Raw genomic sequence first — 24,005 nt, 5'->3', positions numbered from 1 at the left:
TATGAATAGTTAAAAAATTATAATATGATTATTGAAAATAATAAATAGATCGGATTCTTTGAATATAAATAATTAAAGAGAATTACAAATATGATTATTTGATTGTTTAAGCTACAGATAATTATGATTTGATTAAGATTATCAAACATTTAATTATTATTAGAATTTTTTAATTATGGATAGATTTAATTTGATGATGATTCTAATTGTGGATAAAAGTACTAATCATATAAGAATTCTAATTTAACATTAACATAATATATGACACGTGTCATTGTTTTATGCATTTATAGGTGGCGCTATTTGGTGCCTTAAGGAGTTCCACCAATTTCTTGTTATATACTAAGTAGACATATCTATCTAGTTAACTTTGTAAATGGTATCTATTGACATAAAATCATCCTCCCCTCGTCTGTGACTATTCTTCAACTCCCTATGGATTTCATGTGTAACCTATGAAGAGAGAAAAACGCATTTATTGCTATGTCCATCGGTATTAAAAAATAAAGTTTATAGAAATGAGATTAAAACAATATCATCTAAAACAATATCATCTTTATCTGATTCAAAAAATAAAATAAAATAAAATAAAAAAGAAAAAGAAAAAAGAAAAAAGAAAAGACATTAAAACAATACCATCTATTTTGGATTCATAAAAGAAAAAAATTCAAATGATGTTCATGTTTCTGATGATGAATTAAACGATCAAGGTTGTCTTTATACTCCTCGGTTATTGTTCTACATGTCAAAGACAAATGTTGTAAATATGTTACCTAGCAAATTAAGCAATAGAGATGAAATCACTTATTAGGTTCCGTGGTTTATAATGTCCATAACATGATTGTCCAAATAAAAAAATTAAAAAAAATCCTTTAAAAGAATTTTTTTGAAGTGTATGACCAAGTTCCTTTCTGAACAACATAGTTGGAGAAACTTAGAATTGAACATCTTGAGTTGGAACTGCATGGATATGGTCAATGTAACGTAAAAGCTAGATGCCTCTAGGTGTTGAGCCTCGCGCCTAGCTCCTAGACTCTTAGGTGGGGTCTAGGCTTTATTTATTTTTTTGTTTCAATTGTGATACATGATGATAGAAACATAGGTACTCAATCAAAGATCCGTAAATACTAAATACGAACACATATACTAGCCAAAACTAGAATAGTCAATTAAAAATGCATATATCCTAATTAATGACATATAATATCCCAAATCTAAAATTTTAAGTCTCAAAATATTAGCAAAAAGACAATCAAATAGGAGTAGTCTAGACTCTAATATAGTAATATGCATATGATCTTATCTAACCATCAATCAATCATCATCATAAAGTTTTTCCTCTGCTCCATCGCTATCTGTCGCACTGTCGTCAGTATCCATCTCCATACAATCCTCTTCGTATATCACATCATCATCAGAGACAAGAGGCTCTTCTTCGCAAGGTTTTAAATATCGGTTATCGGGAATTTATCGGACGACCAAAATTCTTATCGGATAGCGGAAATCGGGGATATATCGGGGATAAGTAGTATTTATCGGAGTGATATACTAGATGGTGTATATATATAATATAATAACTAAAAAATGTAATCTAACCATGCTTAATGAAATATAAACATACCAAAATGTAAATCATCATGTTTAGAATCACTAACCAATTATAGAAAGCAAAACTTGCATCTTGACTGCACGATGAAACTATTCGATTGCATAGCCTTACTTATCGGCCGATAATCCCGATAAAAAAACCTTACTTATCGGCCGATAAGTACCGATAACACCGATAACTCCCCGATAACTTGCCAAAAACGATAACCGATTAAAAATCCAAGTTATCCTATCGGAGAGCTCCCAAATCCGATAACTCGGCCGATAATATCGGTTATCGGCCGATATTTAAAACAGTGCTTCTTCGTCAGCAATCCCTAAAGTAAAACACTTGAAAGTATTGCTAGTCTAGAACTCTTATTCTTTGCAGCCTCAGCCCCTCCCGATATATCCTCCACCATCCTCTAGGTAAGGTCTGAACCCGGATGAACTTCTTTCTCGTCATCAGAGGCTACTCCTTTCAGGATCTATGTTCGTGCCTTACTACTATTATTGAATAGTAGTAAGTTCTTGTTTTCTCCTTTCCTCTTCTTCTTGTTGAGATTTGAATTGAACTTCACATAGATGAGGTCATCTAATCTCTTCGTTTCCACAACCTATTTCTCTTTTTCGTATGGATCTTCAAAGAAGAAAAAAACAAGTTGGAAAGCTTAAATGAAGAACTTCATTTTATTCGTAAGTTTAGAAAACTAGTTTGCCCTCTCAAATATGCTCCAATTTCTCTCGCAACCAGATGAGCTATTTGTCAAGTTGAGAAGCTTCATAGCCATGTTTTGCATGAGGGGACAACCATCACCATGCAAATATCACTACCAAATAATGGGTCTACGGGGACGGTTTATAACCGTCTCGCTAGACACTAAAACCGTCCTCATAAACCTAAGGGAACGGTTACTCATCCGATACCTTTGTTGCCGTAGTGTTTGGTCTAAGGGGACGCTTCATGACCCAAGTGGCGCGGTTCTTGAATAGTTCCCGTAGATAACATTTGAGGACGGTTTAACTATAGGGACGGTTCATATTTTTGCAAATGGTGACAGTTATTTGGCAACGTGAACAGTTATTTTTTTAAGCTATCGTGACGCTTACACACCAAGGGGGACGGTTTCGACTTTGACCTAGGAGGGCGTTTTTTGGGTCTATGGGAACGGTTTTGTTTGTGATATAAAGGGACGGTTTTATACCAAAGGAAATAGTTATAATTTTAATCTATCGTGACGCTTACACACCAAGGGGGACGGTTTCGACTTTGACCAAGGAGGACGGTTTATTTGTCTATTGGAACGGTTTTGTTTGTGATCTATAGGGACATTTCTTATACCAAAGGTGACGGTTATCAATTTTGACCGATCAAAGCAAATCATCCAGATATCACACATTTTATAGACCTGTGGTTTCAAAATTAAAAAAGAACAAGACAAAACAAAAACTCTATAATTTATATTTGCTCATGTCACAAACAAAGAAATGAAACTCCAAATAGAACAAGCAAACAACCAAATATAAAGAACAATTCATTACTTCATTACAATGACTTTTTAGTACAAGTTTTTTCTTTTGTCCAAATTACATGACTAAAATTCATCTTTCAGTAAAACAAAAAGTGTCCTTTGTTTAAATAAAATGTCTCCATTGGTATACATAATTTGTAAATTGTCAGATAGAGCTAATCCCACAGTAAGTAAAAAGCATGCTCGGATTAACCTGTTTTAGCCACCATCAATTTTCCTGCATAAATTTAGATAGAAAGATAAAAATGAGATTATATTCATTACAAGATTCTGCCACTTGAATATATGCTTTAAAATTTCAATTAGCGCTTACGAACATAGCATCTAGTAATTTCAAACAATCATAAACATTTGTGATTTACATAACACCTCAATCATCCACAATATTTATATTTGAGCCACTACTTAGAATATCTTAACACAAATAAAACAATGTCAGAGTAGTGAATCAGATAATAATGGATAGTCTCAAATCATCACAAAAATCTAGATAAATTCAAAAGAGTATGAAATAACGACAAAAATCAGATAATAATGTCAGATAAAGTAGTGTTTAAATCACCGTGAACGCATTGATAATTACTGACGTCCCATTAATTGTGCAATGGGATGCAAACATCAACAGCTTTTCAAAAGAAAAAGAAAAACCTATCTTGCCATAGAACACATGTATCAGTTCCTTGTGATTGCTTCTTATTAACCTTTGTCTTTTGTTTATTATCCCTTCATGGAAGTTTCTGATCATTTAGTAGCCCTTCTTTCGTTGTGGATTGTATATATATTTTTTAATTCATTCATATCCATGTGCCTCGAATGAATTTTTTATGATACATAACGAATTTTTACATTCAACCATTCATTTCCATAAGAATAATATTTGTGTTTTAAAATTCTGCAATAAATGGCAAAACCTAAAATGCTTGGTGACTACAGAGTTCTCCACTCTAGTAGCTTCTCCATCAATGGATTATAAGTATCAAATTATGCACACGATGTAAGGATTTCAAAAAAAAGGCAGCAGTTGCAAAAATATACTTTAAGACCTTTGGTATACGCAGTAAATACAAAACTAGAACAGACGTCAACAGTTTGACAGGAGTGCAAACAAAAAGGATATAACAATAGAAAAAACTACCTCATTTCGTGGATGATGACTGCTTCCAGATGATCGAGGACGATCATGATTTCGAGCACTATTTCCTTCCTCAGTTGATCTTGTGCGTGCAACAAGTCTTGCAATAGCCGTCGGATCAATTGTTTGCCCAAGTGTTTCCGTCAAGAGCTCGGCGAAACCATGAACCAAATCTACCTTTTACCATTCAAACTTTTTTGTCAACTCTTGCTCAACTTTTTGTGATATAGTTTGAACAACAGATTCAGGAACTTGTGATATAGTTTGAACAACAGATTCACGAACTTGCTCAACTTTTTGTCAACAGCATGGTTTTAGTGCACCCCTCCCCATAAGACGTACACGTCCAGGATGTTCATCTTTCTTGACTAAATCCCATGCATCATCAACTTCATCTTGACATCTGAGTTCTTCTAAAGCACCCTACATTAGCAAAATTTATATTCATTTGATATGCATGTTATATGAAAATGGGACCTATAAAGCAATTTATGAAAATTTATATTTAGTTGATATGACATATACTTACTATCAAATTGATTGTTTTCTCTCCTTGTGGTTTTATCTTCTTTTTACGGGTCTCAATAAACAATTCAGCTTCACTTGGAGGTCTACCCAACTCCTTTTCCTATAATAAAGACATAATAGTTAAAATATTAATAAATACAGTAACCACGCACAAAAAGCAAGCAGTGTTGTAAATAGCGGTCAATAGCGGGGCTATAGCGGCGCGAATAGCGGTCGCGGCCCTTCAGCGCTACGCGTAGGGGTTTTGCGACCGACTTAAGCGGGAAAATCCTCTATTCATTCAAATAGCGCGTAAAAGCGGATTTTAGCGGGTTAAAAGCGGATTTTCACGGTTAAAAGCGGATTTTCACGGTTAAAAGCGGATTTTCGCGGTTAAAAGCGGATTTTTGTTGTTAAAAGCGGCTAAACCCGCTATCACACATATTATGATGCTATATTTTTTGAATTTCTTCATAGTTTCATTCATACAACAAGCTTATTAATTGTTATTTATTGATAATACAAGAAATTTACAACTAATTAAATTTTTAGATTTTTATGAATTTTCTTATTATTTAGGATATTTAAATATATTTAAATTTGATCGCTATTTGACTGTGCGCTATTTGCCGCGATTTTGCCGTAATAGTCCGATATAGCCTTAGCGGTACCTCGCCGCGACGCGCCGCGATCCGCTATCAGCAACCTTGAAAGCAAGTATGCAGTTAATAAATAATATTAAGCAAAACCAATTGAAATACCATTTTTTTACGAATCCTGGCAAAACTTATTGACCCCGTAGTGTGTATATATTCTTGACCTTCACGAATTGCTTTGTTGGTCTCACTTGTTGTCTACACAATCAGAAGGAACTTGGATATAAAAAACAACCTGACCATTCGAAGCTTGCATGCAAATAAGTATACAACTAAGAACCAGTCAATATAGAACAAAGTGTCAAATATTGGCTGATACTTTCATAGTAAACATATGTGTCATATTTTATTTAGGTATACTAATTCAAACTAGTTGGAACCAGTCTCTCTTTTGAATAGAAAGCACATAATCTGAAAGTCTAATCTCATCTTATTTACCTTTGATTGTTCGGTGTTCCAGAATTTGAGCAAGGCTTTAAATTCTATTTCAGGTATAGTATCCGGCCGTGTCTTCATTCTTTGTTTGTCATTTTTAAACCCGTCAAAGCATTTCTTCTTCAAGAAGGATTTCTAGCGCCTCCATGCACAGTTGACAGTTTCTAGGGTCCATTTTTTTTCTTCCTCTGGAATGTCATATTTTTCCTACATTGACATAATTTGACAATAAAAAAATCTGATCATAAATACTTGATATAAATAGGAGGGAAAAAACAAATATAAATTAGCGATTAAATATGAATATCGTACCTTAACATAATCCCATATTTTTTCTTTATATTTTTCTTCAACTTTGTGCTAATTTTCCTTATCCAGAGGTGCAAAACTTGAGTTTCTTCCAAGTGTGCCTAAGAAACTACTAAGTTCACTACATGCCTTATCTGACGGTCCAATAGGTTGTCCATATCCATTTAAAAAAATAACCTGTCAATCATGTACACTTCGTGCATGAACTTTTTCACATTTAGTTTGCCCTCGATACTTTTTTGGTTTGTCTACCACTTTAATGGCTACCTTTCTTGCTGGTTGTCCCCGTAAGTCCTCATCTCCTTCAGACTCATCTATAAAATCCTCCCCAATAGCTATAGCTAAGGCAACATAGACTCCATAACTCAATCTCTGTCTTCCTCTCTATTCTCTCCTCTTCATGCAAGTAAAAGTACAGAAGGTAACACAACATCCTCTCTTCTCTTTTGCATTCCATAATTTTCTTCCACCATATTTTTTTTAGACTCGAAATGAATGAAGGTAAGAAATATTGCATCATTTTCATTTTATTTGAACCATTTCATTTTTTTCTATTTCTGATGACAGGATTCAGTTTATACTAATTCTTTATATAAATAGATCCCAATTTAATATTTTCTAAATTTGATTGAAAACCTCATGTTACTCTTCTTTTCCATTCAATCTCTGCTATCTTATTTTAGCATATAACTAGAAACTTTTGTTATCTCTTAGTTTTTTCCTTTCAACAACTAAATAAAGTTTGATGAAATTTGAAGGTTAGCTAAGCTTGGCAAGAGTACAAATAGAGCCATGAATCTCTCCCAGCACTACAAATTTAGCACTAAGTGCTTCTAGAATACTGAGCAGTGGAAGAGGTCACAAAGGAAAGCCGTAACAAAAGCACAAGGAAAGAAGATCTTGAGAACTAATGCAACGGAAAAAAAATAAAATTGAAGACATGCTCAAAGGACATGAAAAGCATGATGCAGTAAAAGTTAAAAGATTGACGCCAATAGCAATCAAATAGCGGAAACATTTGCTCTCTAGTGTAAGGAACAACAAACTTCATGGATTAAAAATCCATTGAACTACTAATCAAAAGTGGACCAACAAAACAAAGTGAATAATAAATACAAATATAAAAGAGTATAACACGGGCAACAATCGGAGCGGCGCAAACAAAAGAGATTATTTCCATTGGAAAAAACAGAACACAACATGCCGCATCAAGCTTAGCACTCGTTGCATGTATTCACAATCCAATTATAATTTTCTCTTATGTTTCTTTTCTTGTTTTAAAGCTTAATTGCGGTAACACGTATATATAACTAGAAGAAAAATTAGAAGATTTCTGCGAGATGTGCAGGCTTTATCTAATTGAAACCCTAGCTTGATGAAATCCCTAATTTGTGAAATCAAGTAAAATTTTCATTAAATAGTGAAAAAAGAAAAATTGAAACCCTAGTTTGATGATTGAAAAGGAGATAGATATGTACCCCAAATCACAGGATGCTTGAGAGGGGATGGCGACGAGAGGCGCGGTGGACGGGGGAGGTGTGGCGGACTGGAGAGGCACGACGGACGACGAGATGGCCGGCGGTGGATGGGGGATTCGACGAGAGGAGAGGCGCGGTGGACGAGGGAGTCGATGAGAGAGAGGCGCGGCGGACGCATGGGAGTGGAAAACCCTAGAAACGATGGAAGAAGAAAATGTTTAGTCGATCGTATTTGATGGATCGGGTGAAGGGGCACAAAAATAACTTAATATTCCTTTTGTTAAAATTTGGGCGCGAACATAAAGGCTATAATAAAACCGTCCCATTAGCCCATTACTTGGTTTTTTTTTCAAGCCTAACTCTAGCGCAACGCTTTATTTTAAAGCGTTGTCTTAAACTCTATTGTGACGGTTGGAACCGTTTCATGACCGTTCCCTTAGGAGGCAAAGGGGACAGTTTTAAACCGTCTCCAAATAACCGTCCCCGTAGACCCATTATTTGGTAGTGTACCACTTATTAGCTAAAAGAAATTATTAAGCGACTCACTTCTATAGTAGATAACTTATAAATGATTCAATAGCTAAAATTATTTTACCTGGGTTCAAGTCCTCTTTCTCCCTAGCATACACCGCTACAATCCTAGCATATGAACTTGTTCCCAATGTTACATTAAACGCTGGGCGCTCCTGGGCGCCGGACTTGGCGCCCAGCGCTTAGACGCCTAGGCGGACGCCTAAGCGGTTTCTGGACGGTTTTTTTCTTCTGGGCGGTTTTTCTTTTTTTAATTGTGATACTTGAAGATAAATATATATACTCAATCAACAATGCATAAATACAAAAATACCAACACAACACATATGCTATCCAAAACAAGAAATATATAAACTCTCACATGTGTAATTTCCCTTACTGTTAACTTATTTTTGTAGGTCAAAAACTGTATTTTTATTCGTTATTGTTGCAACTTCAAAAACCGCAACTAATTATTGTTCTATTTTGTAGGTCAAAAACTGCAATGCAACTTCAAAAACCGCAACTAATTATTGTTCTATTTTGTAGGTCAAAAACTGCAACTTCATTCGTTATTTGCTGCAAATCCAAAAGTAGGGAGCATGAATATTATAGTTTCAGCACTCAACTCAATACAGATACACAATTATAGCATATACAGTTGTAAGCTTTGAACAAATGCAGAGAATGAACATGACAAAGACAAATGTAAGGAGCATAAGTCTGTTGTGGACCGTGGTGATGCATATTCTGTTGTACTGCACTCAGATACTTTTTCATTTGAAATAGGAAAATTAAACTTAAACAATTAAACAACTAAACTTAAACAATTAAACTAAATATGATATAAATATACTAAGTTAACATGTAATAAATGCATATGACAGTCATAGGAGGCTAGGAGCAGATAAATACAAAAATACCAACACAACACATATGCTATCCAAAGTATAATAGTCAATCAAAGATGCATACATACTAAATGACAAGGCATATAATATCCAATAACTAGAAGTTTATTATCCTCACAAGTAATAAGAATCTATCAAACCTGAACCAATCAACACAGATTTTTCCTTTTTAAGACTTGAACCCAATAAAAATTATCAACACAGTTACACAAGCCTACAATATCAAATTAATGAGAACCCAAAACTTGAAGACGAGCTCGGAATAAAAAAAAGGAAATTGAAATCGAAATAAAGAGGATTAGAGTTTTACGAAGACGCGAACTGTCGGCTGAAGTCGAACTGTCGAAGACGAAGACGAACCGAAGACGAAGACGAGCTCGGTTGGAGACGAAGACGAGTCGAAGACGAAGACGAGCTCGGTCGGTCGGAAGTCGTCGAGTCGAAGGCGAGCTCGGTCCGAAGTCGTCGAGTCAAAGACGAGCTCGGTTGGAGACGAAGACGAGTCGAAGATCGAAGACGAACTCGGTCCGAAGTCGTCGAGTCGAAGACGAGTCGAAGACGAAGACGAGCTCGGTTGGAGACGAAGACGAGTTGAAGACGAGCTCGGTCCGAAGTCGGTTGGAGACGAAGGTGAGATCAAAGATTAGGGTTTTATTTTTGAGTTTGGGTTTTGGGTATTGGGTATCGGGTTTTGGGTTTTGGGTTAGGCTTTTTTTTTTTAGGTTTGGGTTTTTGGGAGCGCCCAGCTCAAAATTTGGTTCGGGAAAAGTGGGGCGGGCCGCTTAAGCGGCCCGCTTATCCCTGGGCGGCCGCCTAGGCGCTCCCAGCGCCTAGACGTGGCCGCTCAGGGCTAAGCGACACGCTCTGGGCACCGCCTCCGCCTAGGCGGGCGCCTAGGCGGCCGCCCAGAGCGTGTTTTACAACACTGCTTGTTCCTTCTCTATATCTCTCCAACTCTAGAGTGTGAATCTCAACTTGTCTAGAAAATCATCTTTCGCTATTTTGCGGTTCTTCACTACATATCTAGAAAATCATCTTTCGCTATTTTGCGGTTCTTCACTACATCATTGCCATTTTGCAGTTCTTCACTACATCATCCCCTCAATAATATTAATAATGGGCTTACGTTCCTTGAAAACTTGAATGATCTCCTTCATATCTTCAAGCACTTTCGCCACAAATCCCATTGAGGGTTTGTAGTCAGTATCGACCACCCTCAATAATCGAAAAATAGGAGCATAAACCTTTAAAACTTCGCCCATTGCTTCCTACCAACTATCACTCATAGTAATTGCCTCCATTTTTTGGTCTTTAGCGGTATTTGCATGCTTGCATCTCATCTATGCTTCATTGGAGAACATATATATCAACATCCCCTTCTTCTCAAGAAGACTCTGTAGAGTCAAAAATGTAGTGGCGAAGCGAGTGACTCCAGGACTCATAATGTGCCTCTTGTCACAGATGCGACGCATCATCGATAAAGTCTTGTGATGGTTATAGATGAAGACAGTAAGGGTCCTCACCTTCTCAATTGCTCCTCTGAATAAGCTTAACTTCCCGATGCTCTGAAGTATTAGGTCAACAATGTGGGTTGCGCAGCTAGTGTAGAAGATTCTCAGCCTCTCCCTGTCCAAAAGCTCCTTCACCGTCATATTTACAACTGTGTTATCGGTGACAACCCGAATGATTTTATCAGCTCCAATTTGCTTAATAGCCCCTATTAACCCACACAAATATGTATTGTCACGTATGTCTCCTCCATGGTCTCAATCAACTTATAGAAAGTTGTCCTCAATTTGTAGTGGACGCAAATATTCATTACCTATTGCATCTTTCTGTCCAACCAAGCATCAGTCATAATGAAGCATTCGGTCTTGCCCCACTCGCGTGTCTTCAAATAGATCTTCATTCTCTCAACAACTTTTCATAATAGGGGCTTCCTCAACTTGTATGCTGAGAGGTCTGTAGCTTTGTCAATAGTCTGCAATAACCATGCATGTCTTCAAAAAGGGCTTCATAGAGATGACATGAAATAGGATGGCATTTTCACATGCCTAAGTAGCCACCTGATTATGCATTCTATCTCTCCTCCTTCAGAAAAGAATCTTTCACCCAGTTTGCTTCATCTTCCTCTTCAACCTCTTCACTAACTCTGGAACACTAGTGATTTAAGCATTCATCGACTCAACAGTGGGGTCTCTGGGCCTCTTCGAAGATACATTACATATAGGAGAGATGATTTCATATTTTTCTTTATCCCTTGGTCTCGTCATATAAAGTTCTTCTAAGTCTATAGTGCGTCTCTCCATAGCTTGATTCTTCATCGAATTAGCATGAATCACTTCCTTTCACCCTTTGCTTATTTTTTCACTAATATTCAAGCACGGTCTGCTGTCCCCCTTTGCCCTGCAAGATGCTTCTTGAACTGATGGATCCCCTACATTCACTATGTCCACATAGTTGGCATTGCACAATATTTAAATTGTTTGGCTCCGGACAAACTCCGAACTACCAGCCGATGCCCCTAAGTTCCTTCTATCTTCCACCGGGGGGGCATGGGGAGAGTGTTGGAACCCGCAGACTATTTAGGAGGAGCACTCAACATTATAAATCACAACAAAAAAGAAGATATCATAAATAAAATCACACCTAAGTTTCAAAAAATAAATCAACAGACTCACAAGAACGAATACATTAACTATTAAGAAATAAAACAGTTAATAATCATCCACACGATCCACCAAATTCAACAATAAATTATTAAAGTAATTAGATTGTGAACTTTTTAAGGGAGAATATAACTAACAACAACTAACAATCAATAATGAACTTGCTTAGACTTAGTTACTTAGTAATGAACTAACTATTGAAGTTAATAATAAGAGATCACTAACCAATCAAAAAGTAAACAATAAAGTTAGTAAACAGGAAATAATAAACTTATTTAGACAAATATTAGTCTATTACAATTAACAAATTATCGAATGACAATGATGAATTATACGACTATTACAATTAACTAGTTATTGAATTAACTTATTATTGAACAACAACATTCAATTATGTAACTATTACAATTTATAAAATATTATTCTCCTTTTATCATTTTCTTATTTTGTAGCAAAGAATGAATTAAGATGAAGTGAGCATCAACAACTACATGAAAGAACAGAATAAAAAAGAAGTGGAAATGAAAATAAAAGAAGAAAAAAGAAAAGGAAGCCAAAACAATTATCTTCAAGAGGGCTTCAAAGGGGCTTCGATGGGGAGCTTCGGGCTTCAATGGGAGGGCTTCGACGGGAGGGCTTCAGGGAGCTTCGACGAGAGGGCTTCACGAAGGCATCTTCAAGGGGCTTCGACGGGAGGCCTTCACGAAGGCGTCATGGTGACAAGGTCTAGGGTTTCAGAATCAAGAAATCCTAGCAAGAGAAGAGAATGTGTTGGAAGAATTTAGGAATAAGAATTAGGGTTACGGATGTGTGTTTCATTAACTGGGTTTTGGTTCGGGTTCAAATTGCGTTTGTGTTTGGATGTTTTGTGATAAGATTGGGCTTATATGAAAAAATTGGTTGGATTTTAATTTTTTTGGGCTGTAATCAAATGAGACCAAAATGTTTTGTTTCTGATGAATTGTTGGGCGGCTTTCTTGAGCGGCCCACTTAATTCCGGGCACACGCTTAGGTGCTCTCAATGCCTAGATTAGACCATTTAGGGCTTTTGAGACGCCCTGGGCATTGCCTTCACCTAGGCGGTCGCCCAATGCATTATTTAAAACACTGGATATGGTTTTACGATGAGCTTGATTTAATAGTCTTGATTTTGGCTTCATGTTAGCCTAGTTATTGTAGTCCTCTGTTGGGCACTCCTAATCCCCTTCCGCTCTAATAACTTTATCATGTCCAGGCCAATCGGTCCAAAAAAATTAAATTGAGCTTCCATTGTACATGAAAAGTTTTTATTAGTAGACCTTTTGATTTTAGGACCCATCAGTCATGTAGGTTTTAGGGTGTTACATATTATCAAAAATATTCAATTAGCAACTAGATGACTTCATGGATTTCCATATGAAGCATGATTAGCTATTTATATTACACCTTACGTTCATAGTATATTATAACCTTTTAGTACATGCATTGCTTAGGGCATTTCAAAAAGATAACACCCTTTAGGGGCTGTTTGGCTATTTCCAAAAAAAAAGGGAAATGGAAAACCCTCTTTTCAAATGATTTCAACCCATTTCAAGACATTTCCTAGTTTTCTTTTTTTTTTTTTTGTTTCGCAAAGAAACTTCTTCTTTTCACTGCCAAGTCACACAAAAAACAAAAAAAGCCTCCATAGTAACAGTGCTTTTGATTTCCATTTATTTTGTTTGTTTGAGAAGAAGAAAAAGGAAAAGAGAAATGTCCCATTAAATAAATAGGTTTTATTCATCATGGTACTCTCAAACAGTGCTTTTACCCATTAATAACTCTCTGAAGTGACATTTCCTAGTGTTTTCACATGTTTTTGTTGTGAAAACACATTTCTTGAAAATGTGAGGTGGCATCCTATGTGTCATTTCATTTCTTGAAATTTAAAAATGAAACAAACATGAGAAATAGAAAACTCTTGAAAACAAAAACCCATGTGGCACATGGGGGTTTTCTTGAAAGGTGAGGTGGCAGGACATTTCTGATTTTTTTGAGCAAACAAACAGATTAACCTAATGGGTTATGGGACACACTGTCTTCACCTTCAGTATGTGTGTACATGTGCTTGCATATGTATAGCATGTGTTTGTTAGCGAAGGTATGCGCACTGCATCTCTCCAAGATTTTAACTGTGCATCTTGACATTCCTCTAACTTTCGGTTTACTGTTATACCAAGCTACAATTGGTTACAGTCTTACAAGATCACCTTAGTCTGCTAGGATATTGTGCAAGTTTCGGCAAATTCCCTCTTCACAGAAGCAAATGGTCAAGATGTTGAATCATGCTAGTTGCAAGAGGATTTGATGAAGGCGTTCTCAAACAACCTTGTACATTACCAGCCCACTTCCCTTGATGGGGAAATAGTTTGGAGAATAGTTGAATTCAAAAAATTCTAAAACATAAGAGTAAAATATTAAGGATGGGGGAAGAGTTTGGGGATGGGAACAACTATCAAAGTTTACAGCATGTGGGAATGCATTCAACATCAACTAGTTTACCTTATAAGGACATTATTGCTTGAAATGTTATGAAACTTTAACTATTATGTGTAGTTAACAGGTTTAGTGGGTCACTAATAAAATCCAAAATAGAGTATAAGAAAATACTCATGATATTTTGAATATAATAAAATCAGAAACCACACATAAATCATGACATCATAGATTCAGAAAAGTTTACTTTTGCACAAAGGCAAGAAGTGACTAATGCTATATTACAGGCATGACCTTTTCATTAGTAAGAAACCTCATCAAATGTGCAACAACAGCATCAAGCAACAGCTAAGGCATTGCATATTTCTTGTCCAGAAATAGCTTTATGTAATAACTGCAATGAATTAGAAACTATAAAATGTCAAAACACCTAAAATGGAGAAGTCTAATACCAATCTTTGGATAACTAATACACATGATGTAATTAAATTTCTACATGAATAATAAAACTTAGAGAGTATATACAGACTAACGGTGGTCAAAATATTTTAGGATACTGTACAGAAATAAAACAATCAAATTAAGAAACCTAAAGAATGCTTCTAATAAAAATGTTCCAAATGAGTTCTAAATTTGAATATGAAAAATCAATGTGCTTAACAAATAACAATCAACAATAGCATTCAACATGTTATGCTGTTAGCTGAACAAGAGATTAGCAACAATCCACCCATTTTAATAGTGATGGAGAGAAAACATCCGCATATCCAGAAGCATTTACTCTCTATTGTATTGGCTAATGAATTAGAAACTATAAAATGTCAAAACACCTAAAATGGAGAAGTCTAATACCAATCTTTGGATAACTAATACACATGATGTAATTAAATTTCTACATGAATAATAAAACTTAGAGAGTTTATACAGACTAACGGTGGTCAAAATATTTTAGGATACTGTACAGAAATAAAACAATCAAATTAAGAAACCTAAAGAATGCTTCTAATAAAAATGATCCAAATGAGTTCTAAATTTGAATATGAAAAATCAATGTGCTTAACAAATAACAATCAACAATAGCATTCAACATGTTCCGCATATCCAGAAGCATTTACTCTCTATTGTATTGGCTAATACCTACAGAACCCAGTCATAAGAGGCAGAACTCCACATCCAAATAGTGCAATAGGGTACTATCCCTATTGAGTCTTTAACTGGCAATTACAAATTCACTATCATCAAATATAGAGGGCATATACAGTAGAGCCTCATATTTATTCACTCTCTCGGTTTTATCATGCATGTAAAACATCTTCCAAGTGTAGCGTCAATTTTCCAAATCAATTTCTATTTTTAAATAATACTAGACTCTAGGGAATACTTAAGATTTCTTGGAACTTTTGTGTATCATTATGTTATTCTGGAGGTTTGTACTTAAAGTTCAAAGAATAAGATAGGATGTCAATTTTTAGAAGCAAAACTTTTATTTATGAATAATGCTAGTGAACAGTTGAGATTTCTTGGTTGTTCAGTATGGCATTATGTTATTGTGGAGGTTCAAAGAAATAAGATAGATTTTTAAAAAATTATGATATAACTCGAGGGAGTAATCAGTAATCACCAATGCCAAATTAGGTTCTTATGTATAGTTGTCTCCTTGACGCCATAAAACTTATGCATCCAGTTTCAAAATACCCTAAGCAAATTAAGATTTTGAGAGTTATCAATGTAATGCTAATTGCAATTGAACATAACATATCTATTGAGCATTGCAAAAGCAAGAGTTCAACTCCAACTAAAGGTAACTTTTATAAATTATGAACTACATGAGTAAAATGATGGCCTAATTAAATTAAATTAGCTAGTTGTGCCACAATAATCCATCTTCGTCAGCTTCATTAATGCTGCACTGTAAAACCATCTAATATGTAAATTAAAAATATGCATCAACGTAATATATGTATGTTTTAAACCAAAGAAATTATCAAGGAATTCATGTATATGAGCAACAAGATATTACCTGAGTGTAGGAAGGAATAAAAACTTTTTGATAATGATTCAACTATGACTGCTTCCCCATGATTGCAAGTTCCTGATTGGTGATTGGAGAATAGAAAAATGAAGATTCTTTGTTTATAGAGTATAGTTGCTAAATGAGATAATCAAAACAATAAAGTTTGGGCCTCAAGTAACAGAAAACCACACTGAAAAAAGTTTTCACAAGTAGGAAACTAGGCAAATAACAACTTTCATGTGTTTCTAGATTATAAGCTTGCCATATATTTGCAATATTTCTCAATAAGTCACAAGTTTATTAATGGTTCATAATTATTATGATTTGAATTTTACAACAAAAAATATGAGTTGCAATCAATACAACTGTTTCATGTTCTCTAAGTTCATTAATGGTTATTCATAATTATTATGACTTTTTTAGCTTAGTAGGGTAATATATCTCAAGCAGAGGCAGATGTAAGTCTAAAGTGTAAACACAAGAGGGCAGTTGCACCCCTAAAGATATGAAAAATTGCATTCTAGAGTGAGGCAGATGTAAGTCTAAAGTGTAAACACAGGAGGGCAGTTGCACCCCTAAGGATATGGAAAATTGCATTCTAGAGCCTTCTATGCTTACGCCTTGCGCCCCTTCGCCCCCCGTCGCGCCCGGGCAATTTAAATTTATTTGCACTGAACCTTACAAGCCTACACCTCCATTTGAATTTTAGCTCATTTAAGTTAGCAATGTAGCCCATTTATTAAGAATGTTGTTTCACATTAGTATCTTTAAGTTTGGGTATACATATACTTGTTGTCTGCCCTTCTAATTTTTTTTTTCTAGATCCGCCATTGATCTCAAGGTTGTTTCTACTTAACTGTTAAGTATTAAGTATTTCCTCGTGTATGTGCACACATTCAACTCTTGTCTTATATGGTATGGATCACATAACACTCAACCTTGTCTAGTATGGATTACGTCACGTGCGACCTTGTATCAAATAGTATGGATCAATGAGAAATGATTTAAGGATACAAATGCACGTGGTTCCAAAAAAAAAAAAAACAGGTGGAGAGTAACATCTACATTGACTACATATCAATTGATGATAAATGATAATATACCTAACATAATCAGAATAGGATTCCCTTGGATAAGACAACAGATTTTATAGAGAGACTTTTTCATAGACTGATAGAGAGCTAAATGAAGGTGTTTTATTTTTCTAATATCTTCTCTATGGTAGTAGAACAAGATTATAAAATCATTAGACCCCTTTAATTCCTAAAATTGAAGAGAATATTCCTGTTGCTTCGTCCATCGCATTTGGGGACCAATTTTCTGGCTCGATCAAATATAGCACATCTTCTCATACTCGTAGGTGTGGAATGTGTTTAAATGCCTTGGAGATTTTGCCATTAATGTATCTACTGAGCAGCTTGCCAACTCTGCTGTATGAAGGACAGCATTTTCATAAGCAATCACATGATAAAACTTCTATATCACTACAAACAGATGGTTCTCATACCCCTTATAAAGGTCCAGTGGTGGATCCAAATTTTTTTTATTAGGGTGGACAACAAGTATCTATTTACGTAAAAATAAAAATATAATATTATATAACTATAAAACCTGATGAGAGTGCATTGGGTAAAATTTTAATGAGTTAATTCAATTTGTTGTTAACTTATTTAGTGTTTTGAGATAGGTTGTGTTGTGCAAATTTTCAAAATTTATGGGAAGCCAAATTGTAAATATTACAAGAAGTTGTATGCAATTTAAATTTATAGGAGTGCAATTGCACCTGAACTCCTATGTCTAAATCCGCCCTTGTAAAGGTCTATGATACTGCTATCCAGTTTGGGGTGAGGTTGTGCTCCTGTCATCATACATATTTGTTGGATTCTGTTTTTGGAGTGGTGTTGGTGGTTTTTTGAAGCATATACGCTATTTTGTTTTTTTTTTGGTGGTACCTGCATTCTATACTCTGACCAACCGCGGTGTACATGTGCTAGTGACATATGAATTGTTTCTTTTGTTTCTCATGTTTACCACATTAGTAATAGTTATCATCTGTGGCAAGTCCATTATCAACTTCGTTCGTTCTTTCTTTTTTCGCGCTCTTGGTTATATACTTGTTTATTGCCATCTCAAATAGTCACTTTACAATAAATTTTACTTTCTAATATGACAGAGCATCGAACAAATTGGGAACAGGGCAGATCGCATGAGAATCACAACGGCGGAACTTTTCTTGTACTCAAGTACTGATATTGAGGTGCGTACTTCTACATTTCACTTTACCATTCAAGGTTATATTCTTTTTTTTTGCCGAGGTTACATTCCTTTTTTGGTGATCTAAGATTAGTTTGCAACTTGTACATTCTTGTTGAAGTGTTCGGTACACTCTGTTTTACATACATACATGAATATCTACTACGTACATACTGTTCAAATGTTGGATAAAAGCTGCCTTGGTGACTTAATTAATTTCTCTACGTAAGTATTGTAAAATATTTCATTTATCACTTGCCATCACGGAATATGTCGATGATTTTCTTAAGCCTGTATTTGTGAAAAGGTATTGCTGCTCTAAGCTTCAACCTGGATCGAAAGAAACAAAATATTTCCTTATTACGGTTTGTAATAGTCCGTTGCATCCACTTATTAAACTTCCTCATCAATCTAGATTTCCTTATTGGATTTAGAACCCTGGTAACTTATTACTTGATACCGTGTAGCGACTTATTGGAAATACAATTGTCTAAGAATTCAATAAACTCAAATATCCTTTTATATGTTGGTATTATTAGGTTTTGATTTTATTGACATTTATGCAGGACATATTGGACAAGATTCAAGCACTCTCTCCACAAGCAGTTATTGTGGATTCAATTCAGACAGTCTATCTAAAAGGAGTTACTGGAAGTGCTGGGAATGTCATGCAGGTTGGTGATCCATAAAATTAATTATTTTCTGGGACTGTCATGCAGGTTGGTGATCCATAAAATTAATTACTTTCTATATCACATACATGCACACAGTGCGCTGACACAAAAACACCATTCCAGTAATCATGAACCCCCTCCCCATAGAAAAATTCTTGATCCTTTGCTTTACCTAAATACTGGAATTAACATATAGAAATCACTTACAGCCTTTTGCATGTGTTGCAGACTAGCTGTTAGCACCCTAGTTGGAGACACATGACATTGATTCAAACGTCTAAAATATATTTCACAAACCCTTAAAACAGTAAACAGGTTTATCTTATGGACATACCATACTGTTTTATTTTGCATATTTAACAAATATTATGTGGGACCTTTCTTCAATTCACACGTCTATAAGACAAACCTGGTTACTGTTTTACGGCTTTGAGAAGTATATTTTAGACACTTGAATCTATATTATATGTCTCCAACTAGGGCTTGGAGATACGGGACATAGATTTAGGTGTCTAAACTCAAAACCTTAAAACAGTAATCAGATTTATCTTATAGACGTGTGAATTGAATCGATTTGCATATTTAGCAAATATTCTGTTATAGGAGTTCATAGTCTGAAATTTTGTATGCTGGAGTTTTTCATTGTTGGTTGCTCTTATTGAGTTATAATTAGGTATGAGGGTTTTGTATCATCGTGGCTTGTGATCTAATGGCTATGGCTACTTGCAGTTCGTAGCATGTCAGTTAGACCCTGTCTGTAGATCTCTGTGAGAGCATGCAACCACAATTTGATCATTATTATTGGCATTCGAAACTTAGTATTAAAATTACAGACAGGGTCTAACCTGAGCATAATGCTTGCCATTTTGCTAAAATTAAAATCACATATTGTATATAGTTGTGCTTGAACATATGCATCTAAGTACTATATATCATTTATATATCAAACTGTAAAGCTATTGTATTGATCAATCACTGTAAGCATAGTCTACAAAAGATTTGCTCCTGACTCTTACGAAGCACTTGTGCAAAGGTGTTAAGGAATAGTTTGGCACTGAATTGTTGTTCTTATTATTTAAGTTGACTCTCTTTCCATTGTTCTTCAATAAAACTAGCTAGTTAAATGCTAACTGTAACATTTGATTTTCAGAACATCAATTCTGCTATTTTCTGGAATTTCCAATATTATTTACATTCTTATACTTTGTACATGCAACTTATTTTCCTATTTATACAGGTGAAGGAGTGCACATCTGCATTGCTACGATTTGCTAAGCAAACAAATATTCCAGTGCTTTTAGTAAGCTATCCTTACCTTTAATGTTCATTGTTTATGTGATCCACGATCATGGATGAACCAAAAAGAGAATTTCATCTGAATGCCATCCCTGATAAAGGTCAGGAAGCCTCGGTAAAAAGCAAACATTACCTTCAATTTAATTTAGTCTTTATTTGTATGACCTGATGCATGGAGCGGTGGATAGGTTTCTGTGGATGCCATTCCTGATAAAAGCCAGAAATTGTGCTAGTCAAAATAGTAATGATAACTGGTCTCCTAATGCTTGTATTTATGCAAGAAGAAAATGAGAGCTGATGTCATGAAAGTAAAGCCAAATTTGATTTGTCAGCGGAGATGATTATGCACGTCTGTTTGGAAGATTGGTCATGCAGTTCTCCTTGTTAAACAGCTTGAAGTCCTTTTTATTACAAGCATGCTGAATTTATATTTTTATTCTCCTAATTTGGTTAGGACAATATGTTAGTTCAGATTAAAGTCATCTCCAATCGAAATACTAGCAATTGCTTTGGCTATTTTTTATCTGTACTTCGTTGTCTCATGTGCATGTTCATTTTCCACAAATGCTGAGAATTCTACTTGTGATTTGTTCGTACATTCTTGCAGCTAGTGCAGGATGTTTATGTACAGCATTGTTTTCTTGCCTGCAGGAGAGTCTAATTCAGGCCGATCCACTTATATATGCATTTTGTTGAGTAACATACATGTATTTTCACCATTTTCAGATTGGACATGTTACAAAAACAGGAGATATAGCGGGGCCTCGTATTTTAGAGCACATAGTGGACGCTGTCTTATACATGGAGGTTTGTTTCCTATTGCTAATAAGAAATATCTGACTGTGACACACTGTTGGAAGCTCATGATGGAACTACATATTATGTGATTAAAAAAGCACCAAAAATAAATAATTCTCGTAACATCTGTGTTACAATATCAATGATACACGTGATGCAAACTTACTAACAGAAGGTCTGATGTAGTCCTTTTTAGTTTTATGGGAGCAGGTGATTGGTTAGCAGATATTACTAGGCTAATGGTACCTCTTCCCTTAATCAAATAACAGCCCATCTTAACAAGCGCCTTCTGAAGAATATCTATCATGCCATACACATTAATGTCATTCCAGAGTGCCAATGATTATCTCAACAATTCTGAGATGGGTATATGACTTGGCAGCTATAGAACGCTTGACAGTTTTTATTGAGTCCGAAGTGTGCAGATTAATCGGGAGATTGTGTTTCGACTGTTTAGATGTGCAGTGCAAATATTCTTTTCTTTTTTGACAAATTAATGTGGCATCACAGGTAATTTTACAGAAGATTAATGGAACTAAATGTCTAGCTTTTCATGCAAGAAAGATGTATGAAGATGTTTAACTTTAGAATTCAGAATTATAAATTAATCTAGTAAAGATTAAGGACATGAAGTATAACTATTCGGGTTGTGAGGTTCATTTCAATCAGTGTAATTTATAGTATATTAGAGAACTTTATGTTGTACTTAGTATTTATTATATTCCCTTTGATGCATTTCTTTTCTTATCTTCTCTTTTGTCCTTATCTGACCTTTATTTATTTTTCTTTAACTTTTCTATTAAATCCAAAGCAATTGCATAATAGGGTGCAGGTATCCAGCAACCAATCAAGATAGTCCACAAGCAAGGTGGGCACATCGAAGGGGCTGTATGCTCTAGTTGGTCTTGATACTGCTCTCTAGAATACTGTTACGAATATAAGTCAGAAAAAGCATTACAATTTCCATATGCAATAAAAAAAGTTTTGGAAATGGACAAGCACATGATCAGTAAACCTGTTTCGGAGCATAACCTTTCCCAGATTTAGATATCAAACAGAAAGGTCACCCTTTCAAATCATTGTACCATCACTTTCATCAGGGTCGTGTGGAACATAGGTTAGCTCCCCCCCCCCCCCCCCCCCCACCAAAAATAAAAAAAAAAGAAAGAAAAAAACACACACAATAATGAAAGCACCACAACTATAGTTTAGTCTACACTCTCCATTGAAAATCTTTGAGCATGTTTCATCTCCATCCAGTCAAAAAATTTCTTTCATGATTTATGCAGTTAACTAAATGTATAGCCTAACATATTGCAGACTAAATTTATAGTGCATTTCTAATTTTAGGGTGAGAGGTACTCGTCTTATCGTTTGCTAAGATCAGTGAAGAATCGTTTTGGTTCAACAGATGAGGTACATGATGCTAGTCGTTGATATTTTGTAGTATTCTTTGTTCATCAACAATCTTTTTGGCTGTTCTCCCAGAATTCTCTTAATTTGCAAATAAATAGTGCTTGAACTTTTTGTTGCCTAGGGTTACAAATAGGCTTGTTAGTTGTTACTCACTATAAAGAAAAGAAACCAAGATTTATTTTATTATGGATGCCTCACCTCTTTAAATAGAGGAGAAAAAAACTTGTGCTATAAGGAGAGTTGGGGTACAAGCCAAAGTTGGGGTACAAGATAGCGTAAATTGGTAAACAAGAAATAAATTACTTAGCTATTCTAACACTCCCCTTCAAGCTGCTGCAAAGATGTTAATCATGCCTAGCTTGTTACAAACTACATCAAACAACGATTGTGGCAAGGCTTTTGTAAGTATGTCAGCAATTGATCGGTCGATCGAACATGTAGAGTAATAATCTTCTTAGATAACACCGTATCACGAATAAAATGGCTACGCCTCAATATGCCTTGTCCGCTCAAGAAACACAGAATTGCTTACAATGTAGATAGCTGCTTGCTTGTCATAGTGGAGTGTCATAGGCATTGAGAAAACAATATTTGTCTCCTGCAACAATGAATGAATGTGAACCTAAGTCATCTCGCATGCGGCATGAGCCGTAGTTCTCTACTCGGCTTTGGCACTGGAAAGGGCACCAACTGTTTGTTTCTTACTGTGCCAAGTGACCAAATTGCCTCCAGCAAAAGTGCAATAACGACTAATACGGTGCCGATCAAGAGGATAATTTTCCCAATCAGCATCAGAGTTGCTACAATATCTAATTTGTTGGAAGACGATAAAGAAGTCCTTCCTTGGTGTACCTTTCGATATCATAGTACTTGAAAAGCTGCAGACCAATGTAGCTGATGTGGATTATGCATATCTCGACTGAGAACTCCAATGTCATAAGTGATATTGAAACATGTAACCATAAAATAGATTAGCTCGCCAATCGGTTCGGATAACTCGTAGGATCAGAGAGAGCTTCCCCAAAATCTTGATCAAATCTAATTCGAGAGTCCATAGGCGTACGAACAGGATTCGAATCAAGCATGCCAGTGTCATCAAGAAGATCGAGAAGATACTTCATTGAGATGCTAGCCCCTTTGAGGAACGAGCAACCTCTATCACAAGAAAGTANCCCAGATGATCCATCATCCGATATAGCGATATCATCCACATATACGCAGCAAGGACAATTGTACCGGTGTTAGAATGCCGCACAAAAATGGAATGATCGGATGTAGTACGCTTCAAGACACAGTTGCTAACCACAGTTTTGAATTTATCAAACTATGTATGAAGTGATTGCTTCAAACAATAGATGGCTTTCTTAAGGTGAT

General features: G+C 35.4%; 1 protein-coding gene across 1 annotated transcript in view; it reads left to right on the top strand.

The window, feature by feature from the left end:
* Window positions 1-24,005, top strand: part of LOC109826817 (DNA repair protein RadA) — a 61,023-nt gene that overhangs the window by 12,956 nt on the left and 24,062 nt on the right. The window contains exons 5-9 of the mRNA XM_020393840.1: window positions 18,368-18,451; window positions 19,014-19,121; window positions 20,359-20,421; window positions 21,144-21,224; window positions 22,566-22,631. Of these exons, the coding sequence (XP_020249429.1) occupies window positions 18,368-18,451; window positions 19,014-19,121; window positions 20,359-20,421; window positions 21,144-21,224; window positions 22,566-22,631 (402 nt within the window). The remainder of the gene's footprint in view (window positions 1-18,367; window positions 18,452-19,013; window positions 19,122-20,358; window positions 20,422-21,143; window positions 21,225-22,565; window positions 22,632-24,005) is intronic.

This window comes from Asparagus officinalis, chromosome 1 (genome assembly GCF_001876935.1).
Source record: "Asparagus officinalis chromosome 1, Aspof.V1, whole genome shotgun sequence".
Classification (NCBI taxonomy): Eukaryota; Viridiplantae; Streptophyta; class Magnoliopsida; order Asparagales; family Asparagaceae; genus Asparagus; species Asparagus officinalis.
Note: the sequence above shows the minus strand (reverse complement) of the source record. Positions and strands in the feature narration are given on the sequence as shown.